We start from the raw sequence: 23,056 nt of genomic DNA on the forward strand, positions 1-23,056 counted from the left end.
GAGAAGGCAGAGCAACAGAAGCATCAATGATTTCCTCCTTGCTTCATTCAGTGAATCTTCAAGTGGTTTTCAGCACAGGGACTCCTATCTGATAAGTCTCCATGGGAAGAAGGCAGTGAAGTGCTAGGGCTTTTTTTCCCCCCTGCCTTTTACTTCTGTTCTCCTGGGTTGGTCTTGAGCCTTCCAGGATGAGAGGTGTTCAGGTGAGAGGGGAAGTCCCTAAACCTCACAGTGACTGAGAAACGTGCTGAGTGACATTTAAAAAATTTTACCTTGAAATCTGATAAGCTCATAAACATAAATATCTTCAACAAGTGGTCCCATGTCATTTTCTGCATGACTTGTTTAATTAGCATTCATGGTGATATCAGGATGTTAACTTTCTACTACTTTTAGTATTGTCTACATTTCAGGTTTCACATTATGTTCTGGAATTGCTTTAGAAAATGTAGCTATCTTGTGTAGTTATATTAAGAAGAAAATACTTGTACAGTATTGAAAGAGGTACAGTCTTTAAATATAGCAAGCAAGTGAAACGTACACATACATGTATCTCATTGACTAATCTTTTTGTAAGAGTGTTTCACAGTTTAGTTACTTTATTTGGAGGTTTCAGTAATTGTAGTGCTTGTATTTAGCTGTATTCACACAAAGGAAAGAAGAGCACGTCCTTGCTCTATAATGTACCCAAAAGAGCTGCAGCTTATTGTTTTGTTGTACAAGGATACTTTAAAATAGTACACCTCTACCCCGATATAACGCTGTCCTCGGGAGCCAAAATATCTTACCACGTTATAGGTGAAACCACATTATATCGAACTTGCTTTGATCTACCGGAGTGCGCAGCTCTCTCCCCCTCCCCCTTCCCGCCCCTGAGCACTGCTTTACCGCGTTATATTCTAATTCATGTTATATCGGGTCGCGTTATATCGGGGTAGAGGTGTACTTGCAGTGAACTTTGAATAAGCTGCTAGGAGGTCACAGATCTCTGGTGAAACTGAATTTTTCAAAAGGATTAAACTCTATATACAACGAATAATAAAAAAAAATCCACAGTTACATTAGGTGGGTTAAAAATATTATAAGGATTTTAAGCATTCATGTTTCAGGACATAAGCCAGCCACTAAAGGCTTGATCCTGTTCCCATTGAAGTCACTGGTAAAATTCCCATTGCCTTCAGTGATGCAGGATCAATACGTAAATGACAGAATTAGGAAGAAATTATGCTTATGGGAAGGTTATTCCATGATTCTCCACTATGGAGTTTCTTACGTCTTTCTGTGAAGCATCTGGTACTGGCCACAGTCAGAAAAGGGATACTGGACTAGTCTGCCCAGTGATGTGATTTAGTATGGAAATTCTTACAGTCAAAGAGATATTGTTTAAAATTATAAGGTTGTAAGCATATGGCATGTTTCCTAAAAATCAAAGAGAAGACAACCCATAAATTGTTGATTATTATTTTTGCTTTCATAATTAAGTGTGCTTTTCTTTTTGTTTTGATTTTAGATTAGTATGGAATCCTTAAAGGAGTTGGATCAAAGACTGTTTGAAATTTACATTGAATTGAAGGCAGATCCTATAGTTGGCTCATTAGAACCTGGCATTTATGCAGGATATTTTGATTGGAAAGATTGTCTCATTCCAACAGGTAAATATCTGTTTAATAACTGTGTAATTATTCTAACAGAGACTGAGATGAATTGAGATTTAAAAATCTGATGTTTAATTACAAACTGTTTTCTCATCTGGTTTTTCTTAACATTTACCAAGATTTCATTTAAAGTTGTTTTTCAGAGATTTTACTTTATAATTCCTAGATCTCTTTTCAAATGCCCTCAAATTATTATAGCATCTTTTATCATTGATGTTTTAATGCTTGTTTTTCATGATTATTTTGCTTCATTGCTAATATATAATGGAATGATTATGAAAGACTTCTTTGCCATTTTTTCTTTTGAAATTCATTGGGATTTTTTGGAATTCTTTTGTAAAAATCTGGTCACTTTTTAACAGCCCTAACTGCTGTTCTGAAAAGGTGAAAGTTATAAGAAAATGTGTAGGTGTAGCATAATAACAGTAGTTCAGCAACAAAAAATAAAATGTACAAGGATTCATAGATTCCAAAGCCAAAAAGGACCATTGTGATCATCTAGTCTGACCTCCTTCCTGTATAACATGGGCCATCAAAGTTCCCCCCAAATAGTTCCTATAGCATATCTTTTAAACAAAAATCCAATCTTGGTTTAAAAATTGCTAGAGATAGAGAATCTACCATGACCCTAGGTTCAACAATGCCAAACAATATAGAGAAATACTAGTCTAAGGACCTTCCCTTTTACTACTTATGAAGTATTTAATACTTTCCAGTTCATCTCCAGGTCTGGGGTTTAAAAAAAAAATTGCTGATCAGAATAAAATAACAGTCCTAGTTGACTGGGAACTGGCAAGACACATCTTAGTGTGTAGTTCTGTGATACTGAATCATTAAAAAAGTCCAGTTAATTAATCTGGTGATTCATGAGAGAAATGTGTTTGTGAAGCCATCATGGTACTTTTTAATACCACATCTGAATGAAATTAATATCTGCTCTTAAAAGTAATCTTTTACTAATGCAGATTTAAAAATTTGATTTGAGTCATTGAACTGAATGTGTAGATTTTAACTGTTTTACCCAAGATTGTCACAAAAGTTGATGCCATTGGGGAGGGGCGGGGGGGACTTCAGCGATGCAGAATTGTCTGTCTCAGTAGAATCATGGGAGGAACGGGTAGTGTCATCTAGTTAAGGTTGCTCGACACTTCCCATTAATTCAAAATGATCCAGATAAACTGGAGAAATGGTCTGAAGTAAAGAGGATGAAATTCAGTGAGGACAAATGCAAAGTACTCCACTTAGGAAGCACAATCAGGTGCACACATACAAAATGGGAAATGACTGCCTAGGAAGGAGTACTGCGGAAAGGGATCTGGGGGTCATAGTGGACCACAAACTAAATGATGAGTCAACAGTGTAACACTGTTGCAAAAAAAGAAAACAACATTCTGGATGTATTAGCAGGAGAGTTGTAAGCAAGACATGAGAAGTAATTCTTCCTCTCTACTCCACACTGATTAGCTCTAACTCAACTGGAGTATTGTGTCCAGTTCTGGGTGCCACATTTCAGGAAAGATATGGACAAATTGGAGAAAGTCCAGAGAAGAGCAACAAAAATTATTAAAGGTCTAGAAAATATGACCTTTGAGGAAAGATTGAAAAATGTGGGTTTGTTTAATCTAGAGAAGACTGAGAGGGGACATAACACTTTTCAGTACATAAAAGGTTGATACAAGAAGAAGGGGGAAAAGTTGTTTTCCTTAACCTCTGAGGATAGGACAGGAACCAATGGGCTTAAATTTCAACAAGAACAGTTTAGGTTGGACATTAGGAAAAATTTCCCAACTGTCAGGATGGTTAAGCACTGGAATAAATTGCCTAGGGAGGTTGTGGAATCTCCATCATCGGAAATTTTTAAGAGCAGGTTAGACAGACATCTGTCAGGGATGGTCTAGATCGGGGTAGGCAACCTATGGCACAGGCGCCGAAGGCGGCACGCGAGCTGATTTTCAGTGGCACTCACACTGCTCGGGTCCTGGCCACCGGTCCGGGAGGTTCTGCATTTTAATTTAATTTTAAATGAAGCTTCTTAAACATTTTAAAAATCTTATTTACTTTACATACAACAATAGTTTAGTTATATATTATAGACTTATAGAAAGAGACCTTCTAAAAACGTTAAAATGTATTACTGGCACGCGAAAACTTAAATTTGAGTGAATAAATGAAGACTCAGCACACCACTTCTGAAAGGTTGCCGACCCCTGGTCTAGATAATACTTAGTCCTGCCATGAGTGTAGGGGACTGGACTAGATGACTTCTCGAGGTCCTTTCCAGTCCTATGATTCTATTATATTGTATTATTATAAACCCTGTTTTCAGTTGCTTATAATTTTGCCAAAATGTAATTGTTTGGGCTGAAATTTTCCATTCTGCATGCTTGCTTCAGGCTGATTTTTTATACATATATAAAAGTTTCAACAAAAACAGTTCAGCTGGTTCCAAGAACTGGTTTGCAGAAGTCAGTATGTGATGTCTTTTCAGTTTTCTTTTATAAAATATCAAGGGAAGTTGCACGCACACACACACACACACACCTAGATTAAAAGAATATTAAGGTTGCAAAGTCAAGCCCTCAAAAGTTTAGGAAATTCCAGAATTAAGATTGCCTGTTCAACATTAATTCAGTCACTTTGTGCAAATGCATTATGATACAGCCTCTAATTATATGATCACATGCTATCTCCCCCCTACCCCCAGGGTCCCTGCCTTATTCATTGTATAGGATGGATGGTGCTCTGGGGATGAATCAGGGTTTTGTAGTGAAGAAGGCTGTTGTCTGTAGGACTCCTGCCTCATTTGTTGCAGAAATTGGAAGGTGCACAGTGAACGAAGCAGGGGGTTGTGGGAACAGGAAGGACAGTCTATGGTTAAGACAGCTGAGTGTTGCCCTGGAGAACTGGATTCTATCCCTGCCTCTTCCAGAGTGTTCCGATGTGATTCTGGGAAAGTCACTTAAACCAAACATTTTGCAAGTGGCTACGAATCGTGTGTTCCTTTTTCTTGGTGCTCTGCTTGAGATCCAGGGGCTAAGTACTCACAACTGCAACTGAAGTCACTGGAAACAGTGCTTTGAGTATATAAAGTTGTATAAAATGCAAAGCATTCTGAAAAAATCAGGCCTTAGGCATCTCAAATTGGGCATCCAGTGTACACTTTTGATCTTTATCTCTCTCAACTTCAGTTTCTCATCTGTAAAATGGGGATAATGCAGCTTTATCTCAAAGAAGGTTATGAAAATAAATTCATTAATATTTGTCAAATACTCATAGTATTAGCTTCATAGAAGCGTGCAGGAGAAAATTAATCATTCAGAGCAGGGTTTGAATAGTGTGCAGAAAATAAGGCCTGGGGCCACACATTGAACGATGAGGAGAAAGCAAAATATTGAATAGCTGCACATTCAGTGAGCACCGTCCATTCTGTGCACTGAATGAGGCAGGGATACTGTTTTTAAAAATAGCGAGTGATCATGTAATTAAAGACTGTATCATAATGTATATGTGCAAGAAGGAGGATTGGAGGATTAAGGTTGCACAGGCAATCTTAATTCTGGAATATCTTAAATTTTGTGTCTTGACTTTGCAACCTACAGTCTTTTAACTGTAGAGGGCTTTTTAAGTGTAATTAAGTAAAATTGCACACAAAAAAGTAACTACATATTAACATACTCATTTTGATTACACTGATGGCATGATCAACCTTCTTTATGATGTAAATTATAGCTAGTTTTTCAGTATGAAGTAAATCTTATTAAATTGACAGGATTTGTTTACAGATTTACTGTTAATTTAATGATTAATTCAAAAGCATTATATTATTATGCAGACTCGAAGGACAGAGTTTTCTAATTGACACTGAATATTGAAATTGAATACAATATCCTAGAAAAGACTGGCTTTTACTGCGGTAACATTGCTGCCAATTTAATCTAATGGAGTTTAGATCTTTACATAGGGCACTCTAGAATTGATTGTCCTAACAGATATTTAATCTAATGCAGTTGCAGAAGGAATGAAAAGAGAAACATATGAACTGGCGGGGGGGGGGGGATATGAATGTTCAGCAGTTGCTTTCTATGATTAAATATATTCTATTCTCAATGTTCTCCATCCACACCATGGAATCCTGGCTAATCCATCATCAGTTTGCTTGGATTTTCACTTGAGGCTAAAATGTTTTTCCTGTCTTGATAAAGAATCCTATCAAATTTGTTATACTTCCCTTGTGTATCGTTTACCTAATCGTTAATACTAGGTTCCATACTCTGGATTCCAAATTCCATATTCTTCTAAGAAGCTAATCATGGTTACATGATTAAATATGTCGTGCATGGATATGAGAGTTCACTGCTGAACATTGAAATTGTAAAGTAGGAGCACAAATAATTTGTTACAAAATAACAGACTTCATAGTGGACTAGTGTGAACAGGTTAGAGGCCTGACTATATGAAACACATGGGCAGTGTTTGATCAGTAGCTAGTCCTCTCTCTGTTTCTTGTGATGTGTTTATCGCTTCCAAATGGTTTCTTGACCATTTTATTACCTTAAACTAAAGTGGTCATCATCTTAACTGGCAGTAGCATTGTCTGATGCCCAATTACATATATATTGGTGGTTTAGATGATGAACAGGTAATTTAAAATTTAATTACTCAATGGATCATCCCTTCTGATTAATACTGAGAAAGTAGGGCAGTCGGCTAGTTATCTTAGGTGCCTGTACACGAATGCACAAAGCCTGGGAAACAAGCAGGAAGAATTGGAAGTCCTGGCACAGTCAAGGAACTATGATGTGTTTGGAATAACAGAGGCTTGGTGGGGTAAGTCACATGACTGGAGCACTGTCATGGATGGGTATAAACTGTTCAGGAAGGACAGGCAGGGGAGAAAAGTTGGAGGAGTTGCACTGTACATAAGAGAGTGGTATGATTGCTCAGAGCTCCAGTATGAAACTGGAGAAAAGTCTGTTGAGAATCTTTGGGTTAAGTGTGGAGGCGAGAGCAACAAGGGTGATGTCATGATGGGCATCTGCTATAGACCACCAGAACAGGAGGGTGAGGTAGACGAGGCTTTCTTCGGACAACTAACAGAAGTTTCCAGATCACAGGCCCTGGTTCTTCTGGGGGACTTCAATCTGCTGAGAGAGCAATACAGCAGTGCACAATCTAGGAAGTTTTTGGAGAGTGTTGGGGACAGCATGCTGGTGCAAGTGCTGGAGGAAATAACTAGGGGCTGTGCTCCTCTTGACCTGCTGCTCACAAACAGGGAAGAATTAGTAGGGGAAGTAGAAGTGGGTGGCAACCTGTGTAGCAGTGACCATGAGATTGTCGAGTTCAGGATCCTGACAAAAGGAAGAAAGGAGAACAGCAGAATACGGACCCTGGACTTCAGAAAAGCAGACTTAGACTCCCTTAGGGAACTGATGAGCAGGATCCCATTGGAGGCTAATATGAGGGGGAAAGGAATCCAGGAGAGCTGGCTGTATTTTAAAGAAGCCTTATTGACGGCGGAGGAACAAACCATCTCAGTGTGCAGAAAGAATAGCCAGTATGGTGGACAACCAGTTTGGCTTAAGAGAGAAATCTTCGGTGAACTTAAATACAAAAAGGAAGCTTACAAGAATTGAAAACTTGGACAGATGACTAGGGAGGAGTATAAAAATATTGCTCGAACATGCCGGGCGGGGTGTAATCAGGAAGGCCAAAGCACAATTGGAGTTGCAGCTAGCAACAATGTGAAGGATAACAAAAAGGGTTTCTACAGGTATGTTAGCAACAAGAAGGAGGTCAGGGAAAATCTGGGACCCTTACTGATAGCAGCCTTCAACTTCCTGAAGAGGGGTTCCAAAGAGGATGGAGCGAGGCTGTTCTCAGTGGTGGCAGATGACAGAACAAGAAGCAATGGTCTAAAGTTGCAGTGGGGGAGGTCTAGGTTGGATATTAGAAAAAACTATTTCACTAGGAGGGTGGTGATGGAATGGGTTACCTAGGGAGGTAGTGGAATCTCCATCCTTTGTACGGCCTGCTTGACAAAGCCCTGTCTGGGATGAATTAGTTGGGGTTGGTCCTGCTTTGAGCAGGAGGTTGGACTAGATGACCTCCTGATGTCTGTTCCAACCCTAATCTATGATTCTATGAAACAACTGCACCAAAATGCTACATCACATATTGTGATCATCTAACGTAATTTTTTGCTTTGGAATCTACATTAGTTTATGGTTACTCTCACTAAGATTTTAGATTCCAATAAGATGATAGCACATGCTGAAACATGAGGTGGTATGTAGCTTGCGTGTCATTTGAGTGCATGTCACTGTATTTAATTTTCTTGGAAACCAGGCTATATACAATATTTCAGAGGGAAATAGGGCCAGCTACGTTTGAGCTATAATTAATTAGCCTCTTCCCAGCGTGAAGGGGGACAGACTAACGAGGGTCAGGTGAGAGATTAATGGACACCTTATAAAAAACCTGAGAGTGAGCACCACGGGAAGCGTGCAGTGCCTGAGCCAGGGTCTGCAAAAGGCTAGGTACTCCAGGGGAACCATCTTGGGAACCCAGAGTGTATACCAGATCATGGAAAGATGTAAGAGACAGAGCCCAGAAAGGATCTGAGAACAGTAATCCGGGAGACTCCCAAAGGTAGCCTAGGAAAAAGGGGCTGGGAACAAGGCCCCAGTGGCCAGGCTGAAGAGAAGCTCTGAAGGGCACAGAAAAATGTTTGTTTGGGAATTTTTAGTTGGACTTTTGCTACCCTGCAAAGGATTATGTTGGTTTATCACTTGACTGGAGACTTAAGCCACGTCTCCAGTAGTGATGTGTATGGGGAGAGCTAAGGAGCTCCACTTTGGGGACAGAAAATGAGGCAGGCAATGTGACGCTCAGCCAACAGAGGTGGTTCAGGGCAGCCATGCCCCATGACGCAGTACCACAGAATGCTACAGTTACCTCCCATATTCTCTTGTACTCTCACACGTGGCATTCTGGAACAACTAAGTGCAAAAAAAGTGGTTTTTAATTCACACTTGTAACTAGTATTACATCATACTTTAATAATTACATTAATATTGTGTCATTACATTGAAGAATTATCTCTTTTCTGTAAGTTACAATTAAAAATAGTGTTAGAATGAGTTTAACTAAATAATTAGTTTAAGATTTCCAGGTTCACCAATGAACACGGCTATGCATTGTCTGAGTGCTAGATTTTGCATTTGGATCACTGCCTGCAGTACCTGGCAGAATAGACCTCTTCAAGTGTGTGATTGTTGTACAATATCTTTTTAAGTAATTATTTTTAATTTGATTCAATTTTCTGAGTGAATTTGCTTTTACACAGATTTCTCAAAAGAAGGAAAGACTGTATGAGATGATATTTTGACTAAAATGTACAAAAGAATACTGTTCAGCTTAATGATACCATGACTGTGACACAGTGAACACCATCTGTTGGACTTGCCGTATCACTAAGTAGCAGTTCTTGAGGCTTTTGTTACCTGATCAGCTTTACAAAATGTACCATGTGAACCATTACTTCCATATCTCTGCAACTAAAAACATTCATCCTGTACATCAAAATAGCTCTCTTTGGTTAATTTCACTTTAACCTCAAGTTCTCTTTCAAACTTGTTTTAGAAGATATGACATAATTTTCTAATATCTCTCATTTCTAATAAGGCAATATGGAAATGTATCTGCATTAGTGGATAATGTTTAGTATATTAATGCAATAATATATGTACTATCTGAGCAATGAACATTATGAACTGGATTCACTCCAGCAGGTGCAAAGAAATGTACGTTGTACCCTTTTTGCCCACAGGAGAAGCAGTTGCAAAGAGGGGAGAGGGGTTTCAGATTCAATGGAGTGCACAAGGTACTGCCACGATGCTCTCCTATAGGTTCTGCCAGGAGGACAGTTTTAAAATCTGGTGGAGCACCACAGGAGTCCCAGCAGAAACTGTCCTTGAGAGGTACTTCATTATCATATTTTCCAGGTCTCCTTTCCCTCTCTATCCAGCCCCACCCATTTCAAAGGCTTCATCGACTAGCTAAAGAGCTCTTAGCAGAGCATAGCTTGTGGCCAGCTTACTCTTTTATACTCCACCCATTTCCATGCAGAGTTTCTGCCACCAAGAGCTTTGAGCCTGATTTTTGTTAGTTTGTGCCTCCAGAACCTATGCTCTAAGTAGAGCTATTAACTATCATTTCATTGCCACTTGGGAATCTTCTTCCACATCATTTTTTATGGCTGGAATAGTCTTCCACTTCTTGTGCACCTGTCCATCTTCATTCAAAACCCTTCTTGAAACATACTTTGACATCAAGCCAGTGATAATCCACTAGAGAATGTCACCCATACCCCTGCTAACTTACATTTCCTCTGTGGCCCTTCAGCTTTCCCCCTGTATTCGCCTGCCACGGCCCCCAGGCAAAATATCTTCTTGAGAGAGGATGCTTCTGTCCATGTCTTTTGTCAAACACTGTGTTGTAAGTCAGGCTCCTGGAACTCTTCACATTTCAGCATTTCTCCTTAGAAGCTGAAGAACTTAGCTTTCTTTGGAGGCAGTCTGTGCGAAGTAACCTAGTCTGTGAGTCATATAATCACATTTTAAAAACAAGATTCATTAAAAATAGGGAGGAAATGGTAGCAAAACAAAGTAAACTGTTTTCTCCTCTGAAAGCTTCACAAAGCCTAGTGAGGCAGGCTTCCTTTATATTAGTTACAGAAAGGGAAAATCTCACATCTCTAAAAAGCGAGTCCCTCTTATGACCGTCCCTTCTCAGCTTGGCCCAGCCGTTCTTTCTGTGTCTAGAGATCTTCTACCTCTTCCAGCCTGCTTATCAAGTCATTGGTATAGAGTTCATTGTCATATCAGGGTGAGGTTACCTTAACATTTTCACAGGAGTGTTTTATCGGGAGTACTATCTGGAAGGAATACAGAAGTCTTATTTTGTCCCCCATGCAAGAACTATTGTCCCCTAATCACTTTTGGGATGTTCCCCTACTTCTTGACTCCAAGTTTAAAATGTCACAGGCCATTTTGACCTTCCTGGACTCTCCTCACAGTCAAGATGATTGACTTGAGATTTGCATGTGTCTTTTTTTTTCATAGTAGTTGAATCACTCTCCTGTCTCTTAAAATCTCTGTTGTCAGTTTTCCATTTCCATAAAATTGTCAAAACTCCAGCTGTCTGTCACAGTGAGAAATTTAAGTGATATAAAAACAAAAGAAAATTATAAAATTCAACTCTCAAACACATTCAAAATAAGTTATATGATCAGTATATTCCTGAAAACAATGTTGCCATCCCAGAGCCAGCTCAGGACTTGCACCTGTGCTGGTACATGGAGAAGAGGGGGCAAGGAGCCTCCACCCTTCCCCCCACCCCAGTTCCATCTCTGCAGTAGGACAGGCACAATAATATTTATGTTCTACTGAGAGCAGGCTTCTAGATATTCCCCCTTCATGGCATCCCTGGGGGAACAAATAATCCTCAGGGAGCTGAGACCATGGTGGAACTGGCAGGATGTAGAGTGGGTAACATACTTCATCATCTTAAAGGATGGTTCTAGTTCTCTATAGCTTCTCCACTGAGTGGTGTAACTATCTGGCACAATGTAGATTCCAGCACTTAATGTTTTTCTCCCCATACTACTTCCCCTATATTTGTCTGCCACAGTTGATCGCAAGATGTCGTATGAACGTGTTTTTATTGGTTCTTTGTTTAAATATAATTTAGGCCCTGATCCTGCAGACTCTTATGCTTTCTTGCCATGAGTGACCCCCCCCCCTTAAAATCAATAGGAGCAATCACATCTGTAAAGTTAAACACATGCATAATTGTTTGCAGGATCAGGGCCTTAGATCGCAATCTTCTTATGTCTTTTTGTTTTCCTGGAAAGCACCCTGCACACTTACAGGGCTACATAAATAATAGTTGGCAGTATGGTAGATCTGCATCTAATCAAACAGTTCAAAGCTGTTTCTAATAAGGTGAGCTTATTACAAAGCCAGGGTTATTCATGTTTGTGTAACTGAAATCCCAAAAAAAGGTTTTGCTTTCGGAGGGCGGGGGGTTTCTTTAGTGTTACGCTACTATTTACAACCAGAGAGTCAGTTTTCTATGTTTCATCTAGAAGACTTTTGTTGCTCAGAAATCTAATTTGTGTTATTTAGTCATATGCTTTCTTCAAGAACAAATGCTTGTGGTAGATTTTCACCAAAGTGATACACCTGCTTTCCAGAGCAGAAAGAAGAGCTTTGTTGTGCTAAGCCTAGACTTCAGTGTATTACTGCACCACAACTACATAATATCCAAATAAACTTGAAGTAGACTTTGATGGATACATTTTCAACAACCTAAAGAACCCATGCATTTATCGCTGGAGGAAGGCAAACTTCCTTCACGGATTCTGATTTTTTTTAGGTCTTAAAATGAGATGGATATTTAACCGTGTTCTTTGGAGCTATATTTTCCACTTGCAGTGCTTTTTAATTGTTTAATATTTGGAATCAATGCAATGATGATGGTGCTATGACTGTTGAGACCCATTTGGTTATAATTTATTGGTTTGTAAAAAGATTTTGATTAAATAAAACAGAGTTTATCATTGTATGTTCTTAAATGTTATATTTATTAGCCTTCATATAAATCCTGGGTCCTGTGCGGATTATGTGCTGGAGCCTTTTAAAACAACATAAAACAAAATACCTGATTCCAGGTTGCCATTATGACAGTGTGTGTGCTTGTCACCTTGAGCCTCCTTTATACTCTGTTCTTATATGTAGTCGTTAGGCATTTCTCATGCATCATGTGGGAGGATCACATCCCTGTAAAAGACAAGGCCACTAAGTCCACATTCTTTTAGACTAAGAATTGTGAGTGATTGCCTGAAAACATCACTTGATACACCCTTCAGGTAGGTTTGATCTCTTTCACCCTCTTCCTCAAGTTCCCCTCTCACTCAGATATTTACACATGTGTGCTCTGAGGATGATCTGATTATCATGTAATGTTCCTGGTATATTTCCCAAATCCTTTCAAGATTGTGGTTGCTGCTTAGGGTAAACAATTTGAGATTACTGTTTCTTCTGCTCCCTTTATACAGCTTAAAAAAATCCTTTTCTTGTGTATCCACATGTTAGCTGTCTCTTCTCATGTTCCCCCATTCCAAGGGCTATTGTCTGTTCTGTGCTCTAACCTGATGATCGTGTCATTCTGGCTCTGTCAGTCTGAATCCTGCTCACTGTCTGCCTTTATAGAGACAGGACTTACTTTCTTATAGTCCCCTCCTACATTTATTTATATTCTATCAAATGTAAATTATTGACAGACTAAAGTTATTTTATCACAATGTACTGTCATTTATGTTACTGTACGTATGGCCATTGCATTCTTTCATATTGAATCAGCTAATGGCGTATATTATTCAGGTCTCAGGCTGCATGTGTAAAGTCCTATTGAAATCAGGGCACAAAGGTACACTTTCATGGGTCCATTTGTGGGATTGGGGTCAACGGTGCCTACTAAAGAACTTTATGGAATTTTAATTGAAAAGTAGTTTGTTGGGTATTGAAATCATAGTGGCAATTTTAGAAGTGGGTATTTACACTGGAAGTCTGAAGCCATGGGCCATTTATGGAGCATAACCCATTTTGGAAAAATGCTATGTGTCGTAAGCCATCTTAAAAGAACGTGGGTCTTTGATCCCTTGTAGTAATTGGTGTACATTGGAGGTTTGTGTCTGCTGAGCTTCTGGCTACAGACATATGCCCCGGTCTTCAAAGGTATTTAGTCTCTTAATTTTCACGGAAACCAATGGAAGTTAGGAACCTAAATACCTTTGAGAAGCTGGGCCACATTCTTTTAGCTCAGAAGGTAGATGCTCATGCCTTTAGCACTGAAGATCCTAAGCTAAAATCCTGCTGTTCTTCTAAGCAGGTTGGGCTATATCAAAATAACCTGAGCATTCTATCCGAAGTGCTAATAAACAGGAGATTATTCTGTATAGTATTCAATCTGTTTATATTCTTATACTGCCCTCATCACTGTAATAGCTGAGCACCTGGAGACTGGAGTTTCATCATTTAGGCCTTTAATTTCCAGGTAGTAAAAAGTGGACCTATTCTGTACTCTTACTTATGTCCTCCACTAATAATAATGTAGCATCTTGCATCCAAGGATCTCTAAGTGCTTTACAAACATTAAGCGTTACAATACCCCTCTAAGGTATTGTTATCCCATTTTGCAGAGGCAGAAAATGAGGCACAGAGAGGCTGGGATTTACCCAAGATCACAAAGCAGGGTAGTGTGGAGCCTTATTAAAACCTAGCAAACTTGATACCCCTACTCAAACCACTAGACAATTCACTTCCCTGGCAACAACTGTGATGTGACAAACACAGGATCAAGCAGAAAGCAAAACCTGGGCTATCAGTGGGAATAAGCCCTCATTCAAGCACAAATATTCTATCTGCAACACTGCTGACCGTGTACAGTAGCAGCTTCATGTTAAAGATGGTTTCTGTTTTTAAATACTCAAAGACACTAATCAAAGTATCCGTATAAAAATATTAAAGTTAGTTATTGGTTGGTGGGTGGGAAGCATATGGATAATCACTAATGTCTGTCTTAGTACTTGAACATTTTCTGATCCATATTTTTGGGGTTGAAATTTTTGGCTAAAAACTTTGGCTGGGAACTTCTATGCAAAGTTCAATCTAGAATGTGTTCTTTTTACAGCCAAGTTGTAAACTCTTTAAAAATAAGGTTTTAAATCGGAAAATCTGATAGACCCTAAACAATACAGCAGGCCTATTGTAATAAGTGTTATATTAATTTAAAATTTCTTTACACTGTGCAATTTAAATTTAATGAAACACTTAAAAATTTTATTAGTGTTTGGATGGGATTAGAATGCTGAACTTGTTCAGAGAATCAGAGTAATTTAACATTATTAAAACGTTTTTCTTTGAACTGTGAAAAATCTTAAGCTTTCCAGTTACTTTAGATCTCTCCTAAGTGCAGATCGTTTCCAAATGTTAAATTTTGGCTTTAATAATTTTTAAGGGTTCCTTGTACAGTTTGTGCTAAGAAACCCCGGTCACTTTCAAAACCATACCACTTGAAATATAAAGGGCCGCAGTGGAGGTTCTTTGAAACTAGAAAGTGGGGGGAAGGGGGAATTTAACTTCTGTCTAATTATGCAAAATAACTGTGTAACTTCAATGAATACTGCACACCTAGCAACTCTGTTTGTCTTTTTTTTATTTTTTGAGGAGTTGTGAGGAGGGTGTAAAGGATCATCTGTTTACTCTAATAATATAATACAGGTCTACAAAACTGCCACAATCTGCCTATTGCTGTCTGTCATAAAGTCATTGTTGTCTTTTCTTAGGCACATGGACAAAATTGAGAGCTGTTTTTATGAAGCTGTTTGTCACAAAATATAAAGCCTGCACACTCAAGAATAATTATTACTGGTACGCCTTCTATGTGGTACCATACATTTGATTGTAACACAGATTCTACATTTTAAAAATATAATACGGGGAAATCTGGAATAAAAATGGCTGTCAACAGTGGGTGAAAGTCAGAATAATTGTTATCCTTCTGTTCATTGCAGTAGGGACCATGTTTGTGTACAAAGAAGTTAGGTTTTACCAGAGAAAGTTAAAATGTTAAATGCTCCAGTCTGATAAAGAAAAAGAGGTCGTATGTGTGACGTTCCCCTCTGGTGTTATCTGGACTGGTGATCTGCTAGGTCACTCCAACCCTCAACTCTGAGAGCCAGCCTTACCCTGCTCTGCTGTGAGAACCCCCACTCCTGGCCTGTTCACGCACAGCCTCTGGCATGTAAGCTGCTCCTTGGATTGTGCAACCAAACGACACCAGCCAACATCTCCGGTCCCAGACGCAACCCTAGGAACCTCCGTCTTGCAGTGTCCAGTTATGCCCGCTGGACACCGCAAGCTTATATGAGTTCATCAATTTAACAAAGAAATTGATATGTCCCAGGCTTGTTATCCCAAGGCTTGTTATCCTCTTCAAACTAAGTGCACTGCTTCAGGTAGAATAAGCAAACACATTTATTAACTATAAAAGATAGATTTTAAATTATTATACGTCAAAGCATAACAAGTCGGATTTGGTCAAATGAAATAAAAGCAAAATGCATTCTAAGCTGATCTTAACACTTTCAGTGCCCTTACAAATTAGATGCTTCTCACCACAGAATGGCTGGTTGCCCTTCAGCCAGACTCTCCCCTTTGAACAGCGCTTCAGTCGCTTGGTGGTGATGTATGTAGATCGAGATGGAAGAGGGAGGAAGAGCATGACAAACGTCTCTCCCTTTATCACGTTCTTTCTTTCCCGTTGGCTTCGCACCCCCCTCCCCTTCAGAGTCAGGTGAGCATTACCTCATCGCAGTCTCAAACTGACCAAAGGAAGGGGGGGTGACTCACTCAAGAGTCCAACAGATCCTTTTGTTGCTGCCTAGGCCAGCGTCCTTTGTTCCTGTGAGGCTGGGCTGGGTCTGTCCCATACATGTCCTTATGAGGTGTGAACTGCCCCTCTGCTCTTAGAGAGTTTTTGCCTGGGCTTATTTTAAGCCATGAAGACACATTTTTGAGCCTCATAATTATATACATGAAATTACAACCTATAATATTACTATAACAGCAATTACTATAACATCACCATAACAACAATGCTCAGTACATCATGAGCCTTCCGAAGACACCCGACATGACAAACTTTGTATTAGATACCACACAATCATATTATAAGGATGAACATGGGGGTGTAGGGTGTTTCCACGAGGTACAGAACATCACAGTATGGCCTTCTGCTGCAGTTGCCAGGGGACCCAAATTCAAGACCAGGATCCTTATCTTCCTTCAGATTCTCCCTAAGACTCCATTCTTCCTTAATACATACAAAACACTGCTAACTGATAATGGCTAGACAGCTGGTGAATTGAGACTACTGGCACTGATCTGGTCACTCGTCTCCATTAACAAACAAAATAAATCTAGAAATTGTGCACAGATCCAGTCTGTGAAAAAATATGTTTACCGTTGTCTCCCTTTCCTTTGTTTACTTGCTTCAGCTCAGTGGGGCTGCTCATGTTGTTAAAGGTAGGAACATGCATAAGCCATTGTAGGATTGGGGCCCAAGATTGTAAATTCTGATGGCAAGAATTGGAGGTTTTTTTATTGCAGCACCTAACATGAAGGAGCCTTGACCTGTTCTAGACCTTTAAGTGCTACTGTAATAATGAAATGCCATCAGCACAGCCTTCAGAAAGTGTGTTGGATTGTTCAAATGGGATATTACTTAGACTACCCAGTAAAAGACTGAACGAGCTGTAGATACGCACCTTGCAATTGCTGGAAAACCTTGCTTCTCAAGAAGAGACAACTTTAAAGTTGCATATTTCATAAATAAACTAAAATAAACCCTTCAAGAAATTCAGATGGCTCTCCTCCATTTCCTTTTTTGAGATCACCCCTATTTCTTCGCCACCTGGACTGTGAATCTTAAGTCACGACAGTGAGTTTAGCCGAAAGCAAGTTTATCCAAATGTCTTGGATAGTTTGAAGGTCAGATGTTGGGGTGGCCTCGTATGCAGGACACCCAGTGTTAGTTCCATATTGTTCCAAACATTTTCTCTATGATGTGGGTCTTTTTGCATCATTTGGCTTCAATTTTCTGATAATCTCTTATAGTAATATTCATAATGTTTGAGTGACAACCCAAGTAAATTCATAAACATGGTATATCTCTAAACTCATTTTTCATTTTTGAAATTGCTGTCATTTCATCTTACAAAGACTATGACAGGTTGTTATTACTTTAAGGATGACTTTGGGAATTGTAAGTAGAATACATACCACTTTTGAGCTGTTTTGTGTATTGAAAGGTTTTAATAATATTAGGTTTTATAAAATCATGAAAAGACATCTTCAGGGTGATTTAAAAAACTGATGGATTTGAAAGAAAGAAATGAATATTCTTGTAGTCTATGGTTAGTTTGTGTTAATGAAAGGAAACATTGGTATAGATTTCTGGATTCTTGAGTATTTTTGTTTTTTGGTAGGGAGAGGTGATGGTTTTTAATGTAGATTTTAAATAAAGAAATTTGGATTTTTTTATGTTGCGCCTCCAGTATCTTCTAGTTATGTGTGTCTACAGCTACTCTCTTTTGTCTAGGAAGTGCTTTTGAAAAAGTGACAGGGTTTACATTGCACTGAATCCGTTTGCATTTTGTAGAATTTTTTTTCATTGGGGCAGATTTGGGCATAGGGGGTGGCAGATCTGATCCTGCACCACTAATTCAGTTGGAGTTTGCCACTGATATCAGTAGGCTCATGATTGGGCCTTAGGTCTTCATTTTCCAAAGTGGTGGTGTGATGAGAGAGCGGTACGGAAGATGTGCAAATTAAAAAGTGTAGGCCTTTGATAACACATGGGAGAGCTGAAGTGAGGGGTGCAATTAGCTTCATTTTCCTGACCTGGGGATCAGCTTTGAAAAGTTTGGGAGACACTGTCCTAGGTAATGGAACAACAGAAACACAGTAGCTACAGAAACCATATTTGACTCCTAAGCTCTCTGAGGCTAGGAGTCTAGTACTACTGCATTTCCTATTTACATTTTCAGTAAAAGCCAACATAGGACACGCCAAATGCAATACAAAGGGATTGTAACACTTTGTATTGAGGGAGAGTCTGAAATTATAGCAGTTTTCCTTATACCATCTACAATCTATGACAAGACTTTTGAGTATCACAGTGCTTTTAAAAAGCAGCTAGAACAACAGACTGATAGCGCAACAGAAAAGAAAATTGGAAGCCCCTATTTCTTGTGTCTTAAGCAGTGTGTTCAAGAGAGATGGCTTATTAATAGGGTAAGTGGTGATTTTGATAGGGAATTGGTGCTCAGATATCTAACTTACATGTTAGGATAAGGATTGGTTACATGTAACTATAAACTTGAAATTGTGAAATTATTTGAAGACTGTATTGTTGCATATAAATGCATATTTTCCCCAAGTGCATTCCTTGTTGCCATGTTAATAGACTGAAATTTGGTTTATTCTTGGTAGGGGTGTGTGTGTGTGTGTTTGAGAGAGAGAGAGAGAGCACGCGCTCTGTGAAGTACTGAATGTGCTCTATTCATATTGACTTCAATTCACTGTTAAGAGTGTCCTCCATTGTCAAGGCCTTTGCAATTTCCCTCCTGCCCAAACAGATGGAAATAAACCTCCTTAAACAAAACACAATTCTCTCATAACTACTGCCCATTCAAGTGCCTTGGCCTCCTCCCACCGGCAGTGCTTTTCAGATTCCTACTCCAGTGACCTCATTCCCTGCCCACAACTCCCATACAGAGTCTCCCCGTGCTGCTTTTCACTTCAAATTGTAGCGCCCTTGTGGTTCTCCTCCTATCTCCCTCTATCTAGTGCTGCTTCTCCTACCCTTCAGTGGCAGGAGCAGGTCTCAGTCTGGTGGTTCTCCTGGTGACTAGTCAGGATCTGGTAGTGGCAGCTGGGTCTGGCTCACTGTGACTCCTCCAGCTCTCTCTGGCGGCACCCATGAGTCAGATTTGAGGAGTAGGAGGCAAAGACTTTTATAAGCAGCCTCAGCAGCAGATCCTGAATAGTTCCAGATCCAAGTTTTACGGCTTCTTGGTTTGGGCTATGAACCAGGGAACAGAGCCAGCACTTTCACACAGCTGCCTGGCTCTCTCTACAATTTGGAACCTCTGCTCTAGACTTAAGCACATGTTCAGATTAGAACATTAGCTGCAACAGTGTCACCACTTACTGTTCCCTTTTGCTGCTAGCCAATTCAAGCACAGAAATATGCAGACTCTAGTTTGAGCACCCTGAAATAATTGTCTGTTCAATTATTGAACTAAAATAGAGCACAACGAAGCACATACTTAATAATAATTTCCATTTTTGTGTGTTTTTAAAACTATTATTGTGATAATGAGGTGGTAAATCTCACCAGCTGATGTCCACTAAGTGTATACAAATTACATCAATATAATGTGTCATAGCTTAAAAAAAGGAAAGTGGGGGAGAACTAGTTCAGGGATATAGCACTCTCGACTTCAGTTCTGGAAATTCTTGGCTGTGTTTTCCCCACATCCCTGGCCATCAGAAAGGTTGGAATCTATTCCCCTTTTCCTAATAACTCTCTGCAATCTGATTGTCTTAAAAAAGCCTTTCCCAAGCAAGATACCCTTCAAATCTGTCTGCTGGTAGTTGCACCTTTTTTACCTTTCAGCTAGTAAGTATATAGGTCCTTTTATATCATCATTATTTCTGTTGGCTTTTTCGCTTTCATTTGTGAGGAGACAGCATTTCTTCATGCTTACTGTCAATTATGTGAGAAGAATTTAAAGGAAACAAAGTACAGATCCTCAGAACGTATGCAGAGATCACCCACGCTTAGCCTTCGATTCTCTTGGCCTCTATCCCAAATGCATTCTGAATCTCTGATCTTTGAGTTATCGTCTTTTGTTTCCCCAAATTATGGCAAAAACCAGTGCACCACCAGCGGTTTATGTAGCTTCCATAACATTAATCAGTGTGCTATTTAATGTGGACCTGCTGTGAAAAAAATTGATAAATGTATCAGACCGTTTTCAGTTTTACAAAGAAAATTGCTAATGAGCTATTTATAGCACATTGTTATATCTATTTTTTGTCAGTAGACTAGGGACTGATTTAGGACAAATGGGTTAAAAACAGGAAGTGTGGTTAGATAAGTAGGTAGTCTCTCCAAAGAGTTTCCAGAGCTTACCCACACATTCACATTTTCTTCTGAAACTACTATCAAAACAACGTTGGGTACAGTACCTTGAAATCCATCTCTATTTAAAGGAGGAATATTTTTCAGCAGTAGCAGGAAATGGCTCATAGAAAAGTTTTACATTCTTGTAAAAGAAAGTTCAAATGATGATCTGGAGTCATTGTCTGTAAATGTTTTCTCTCTGCTTTAATCAAATTGCAGCACTAACGGCATTTTAGTTGATTCAGATGTCTCTTATGAATTCCTACAAGCTTATAAATAGTACAATTATGTATAAAGTAGTTGTATTTTCAAACCCAGATTAGTTATGAGCACTGAATTTCTTCCACCGTTGCCTTTCCTTTTAAATGAAACTATGCTTATTTATGGATAGTTCTATCATAATTATATTTTAATGAATTGCTGCCACAATTGCAGGTGGCAAAATGAGTAGTCTAACAATACTATTTATAGAAGACATTTTATACACCATAAATCTATGGGGTACTGAGTCTGCTGAAGACACTGAAGATGATGCCTCTGTGGTGCTCTAGACTTGTAGTAGTTTCATTGGTAATACAGGAACAACATAATCCATTGCTTGTTAGCTGTCTTTCTGTGGTATAATGGTCCTGGGACCTCAGATTAAATTTAGATTTTTCCACCTAAAACTACATGGTGGAATTTTCAAAAGCACCTCAGTGATTTAGGGGCATACACCTTATGCTTATAATGTAAGTATATTTTTGTATGTCATTGAATAAAGAAAATGCATTTTTTCTAATAATTTGTAATAGAACTATGTTTGTCCATCATTAACCAGGCACTATTGTCCTGTTTAAAAATTTTCAATCTCTGCCTAAGGGAACAGAAATAATAATATATGACTAGGGTGACCAACCATAGAATGCAACATAGTGAATAGTCAAAGCAAACAAATAAGTGAAAATTATTCATCTAAAATATTTGGTGAGTGCTTGTAATTAGCATATTTTTAAAAAACTGGATCAGTTTGCAAATAATTAATTAATCTAAAAGGGGCCAAAGCAACAAAAAAAAATGTTAACAAATAGCTTGAGCAGTTTTAGTTAGAGTAAAGTAGGTGCCTTGATTGAGAGTCCTGTGTTATTTTTAGAGTCACTACCACATGTAATTATGCCATTTTAGGCTTCTCACATCCCTCATGCTTCAAATGTATGGTTCTAGAAGAGTTTATGTCCCAAGAAACTAATTAGAGAGGAAGTCAAAAAGCATGATGACAAAATGGATTTTAAGTAATTAGAATGAAGCAGGCCTATCTACCGGGGGTAAGAAAATAGGCCACTGATGGTTACATATTGAATGAAGCAGATTTACCATCAGCCCACTTTGGAGGGAGAAACCTGCATGTTGTTGTGGAGAACAGAGGTGAGTTGCTTTGTTGTGTCCATGGGGAATTTCCAAGTCAGAACTCTTAATTTTTTTTTAATCAAGCTGCTAGGCTAGCGGGTTAGATGATATCACTGTGTGGGTGGGGACACTTCAGTCAAATATCACATACTCATGTGCAGGTACTGTAGTTCAGGAAAGGCTTATGACTGCAAACATTTAAGGCTCATTCTTTTCTCACGTTTGTAGAATACCTTGAAAGGTTATGGGTTTTTAGAAGAAAAAGTTACTTTAAAATAAAACATATATTAACATTTTTAAAAATCTACCAGATCCCTCTTTGAGAAATTATAAACAAGTTTCTTGGAACTTGAGTTGCTGTTTTTCTAAAAGAGGGCATCAGAAGAAAAATAATCTCACAATCAGTAATGTAATAGGAAATGGTAACTCTCTTTTACATTTGATCTCCTAAGATATCATACTTAAATATTTGAAGCCAATTTCTTTGAAAATTTAATGTAGATTTCTAAATTGTACTAGTAACAATACATTAAATCCCTTTCAATTAATACTTTAGTTTGCATAAAATGGATATATACAGATCAGACACATTAGACAGATGTTGATGCAAGTGATGGAGCTCTAAACAGCACCGGGTACACCCTCATCCTTCCCAGCAGCTTGTGCAGGTAGGGTGTCTGGTCCTCTTGCAAGGACTTTGCCCCTGGACTTCACTGATAAAGAACATCTTTCACATCTGCCTTTGTCTGATTGGTTTAATCCCCCAATGAAGCTAATTTTCAAACCTTGGGATAGTGCTATGAAAGAGGTAAGAATAAAACAAATTTTACTTAATTATATTATCACAAATGATTTCTTAAATAATTCATTATAAGCTCATACACTTTTGTTACGACCTTTGCAACACATATAACATCTAGTAGTTCTGTATACTGAGTCCATAAAGGTCATTTACATGAAAAGTATGCTTTAAGATTACATTATAATTACTCAATATATTTTCTATCTGTGTTTGCATGATTCCATGCTTGCTCAGCATGAAATGAAATGGAAACATGGTGGCATATATAATATGCCCCAAAATTATGTCCGTAGTTAGCCATTTCATCCCATGGAGTGAACCAAAGGTTGGCTGTGCTGCTGATTGAAAAGAAAACGCATAGCATAGTGTTGAAAAAAATTATTAAAATAAATACCTC

The 23,056-nt window shown here is 38.7% G+C and overlaps 1 protein-coding gene across 1 annotated transcript in view; it reads left to right on the forward strand.

Moving 5' to 3' along the window:
* Nucleotides 1-23,056, forward strand: part of EXOC2 (exocyst complex component 2) — a 206,281-nt gene that overhangs the window by 147,340 nt on the left and 35,885 nt on the right. The window contains exon 23 of the mRNA XM_034762224.1: nt 1,511-1,652. Coding sequence (XP_034618115.1) covers nt 1,511-1,652 — 142 coding nt within the window. The remainder of the gene's footprint in view (nt 1-1,510; nt 1,653-23,056) is intronic.

Source organism: Trachemys scripta, chromosome 2 (assembly GCF_013100865.1).
Source record: "Trachemys scripta elegans isolate TJP31775 chromosome 2, CAS_Tse_1.0, whole genome shotgun sequence".
In the NCBI taxonomy this organism is placed as follows: Eukaryota; Metazoa; Chordata; order Testudines; family Emydidae; genus Trachemys; species Trachemys scripta.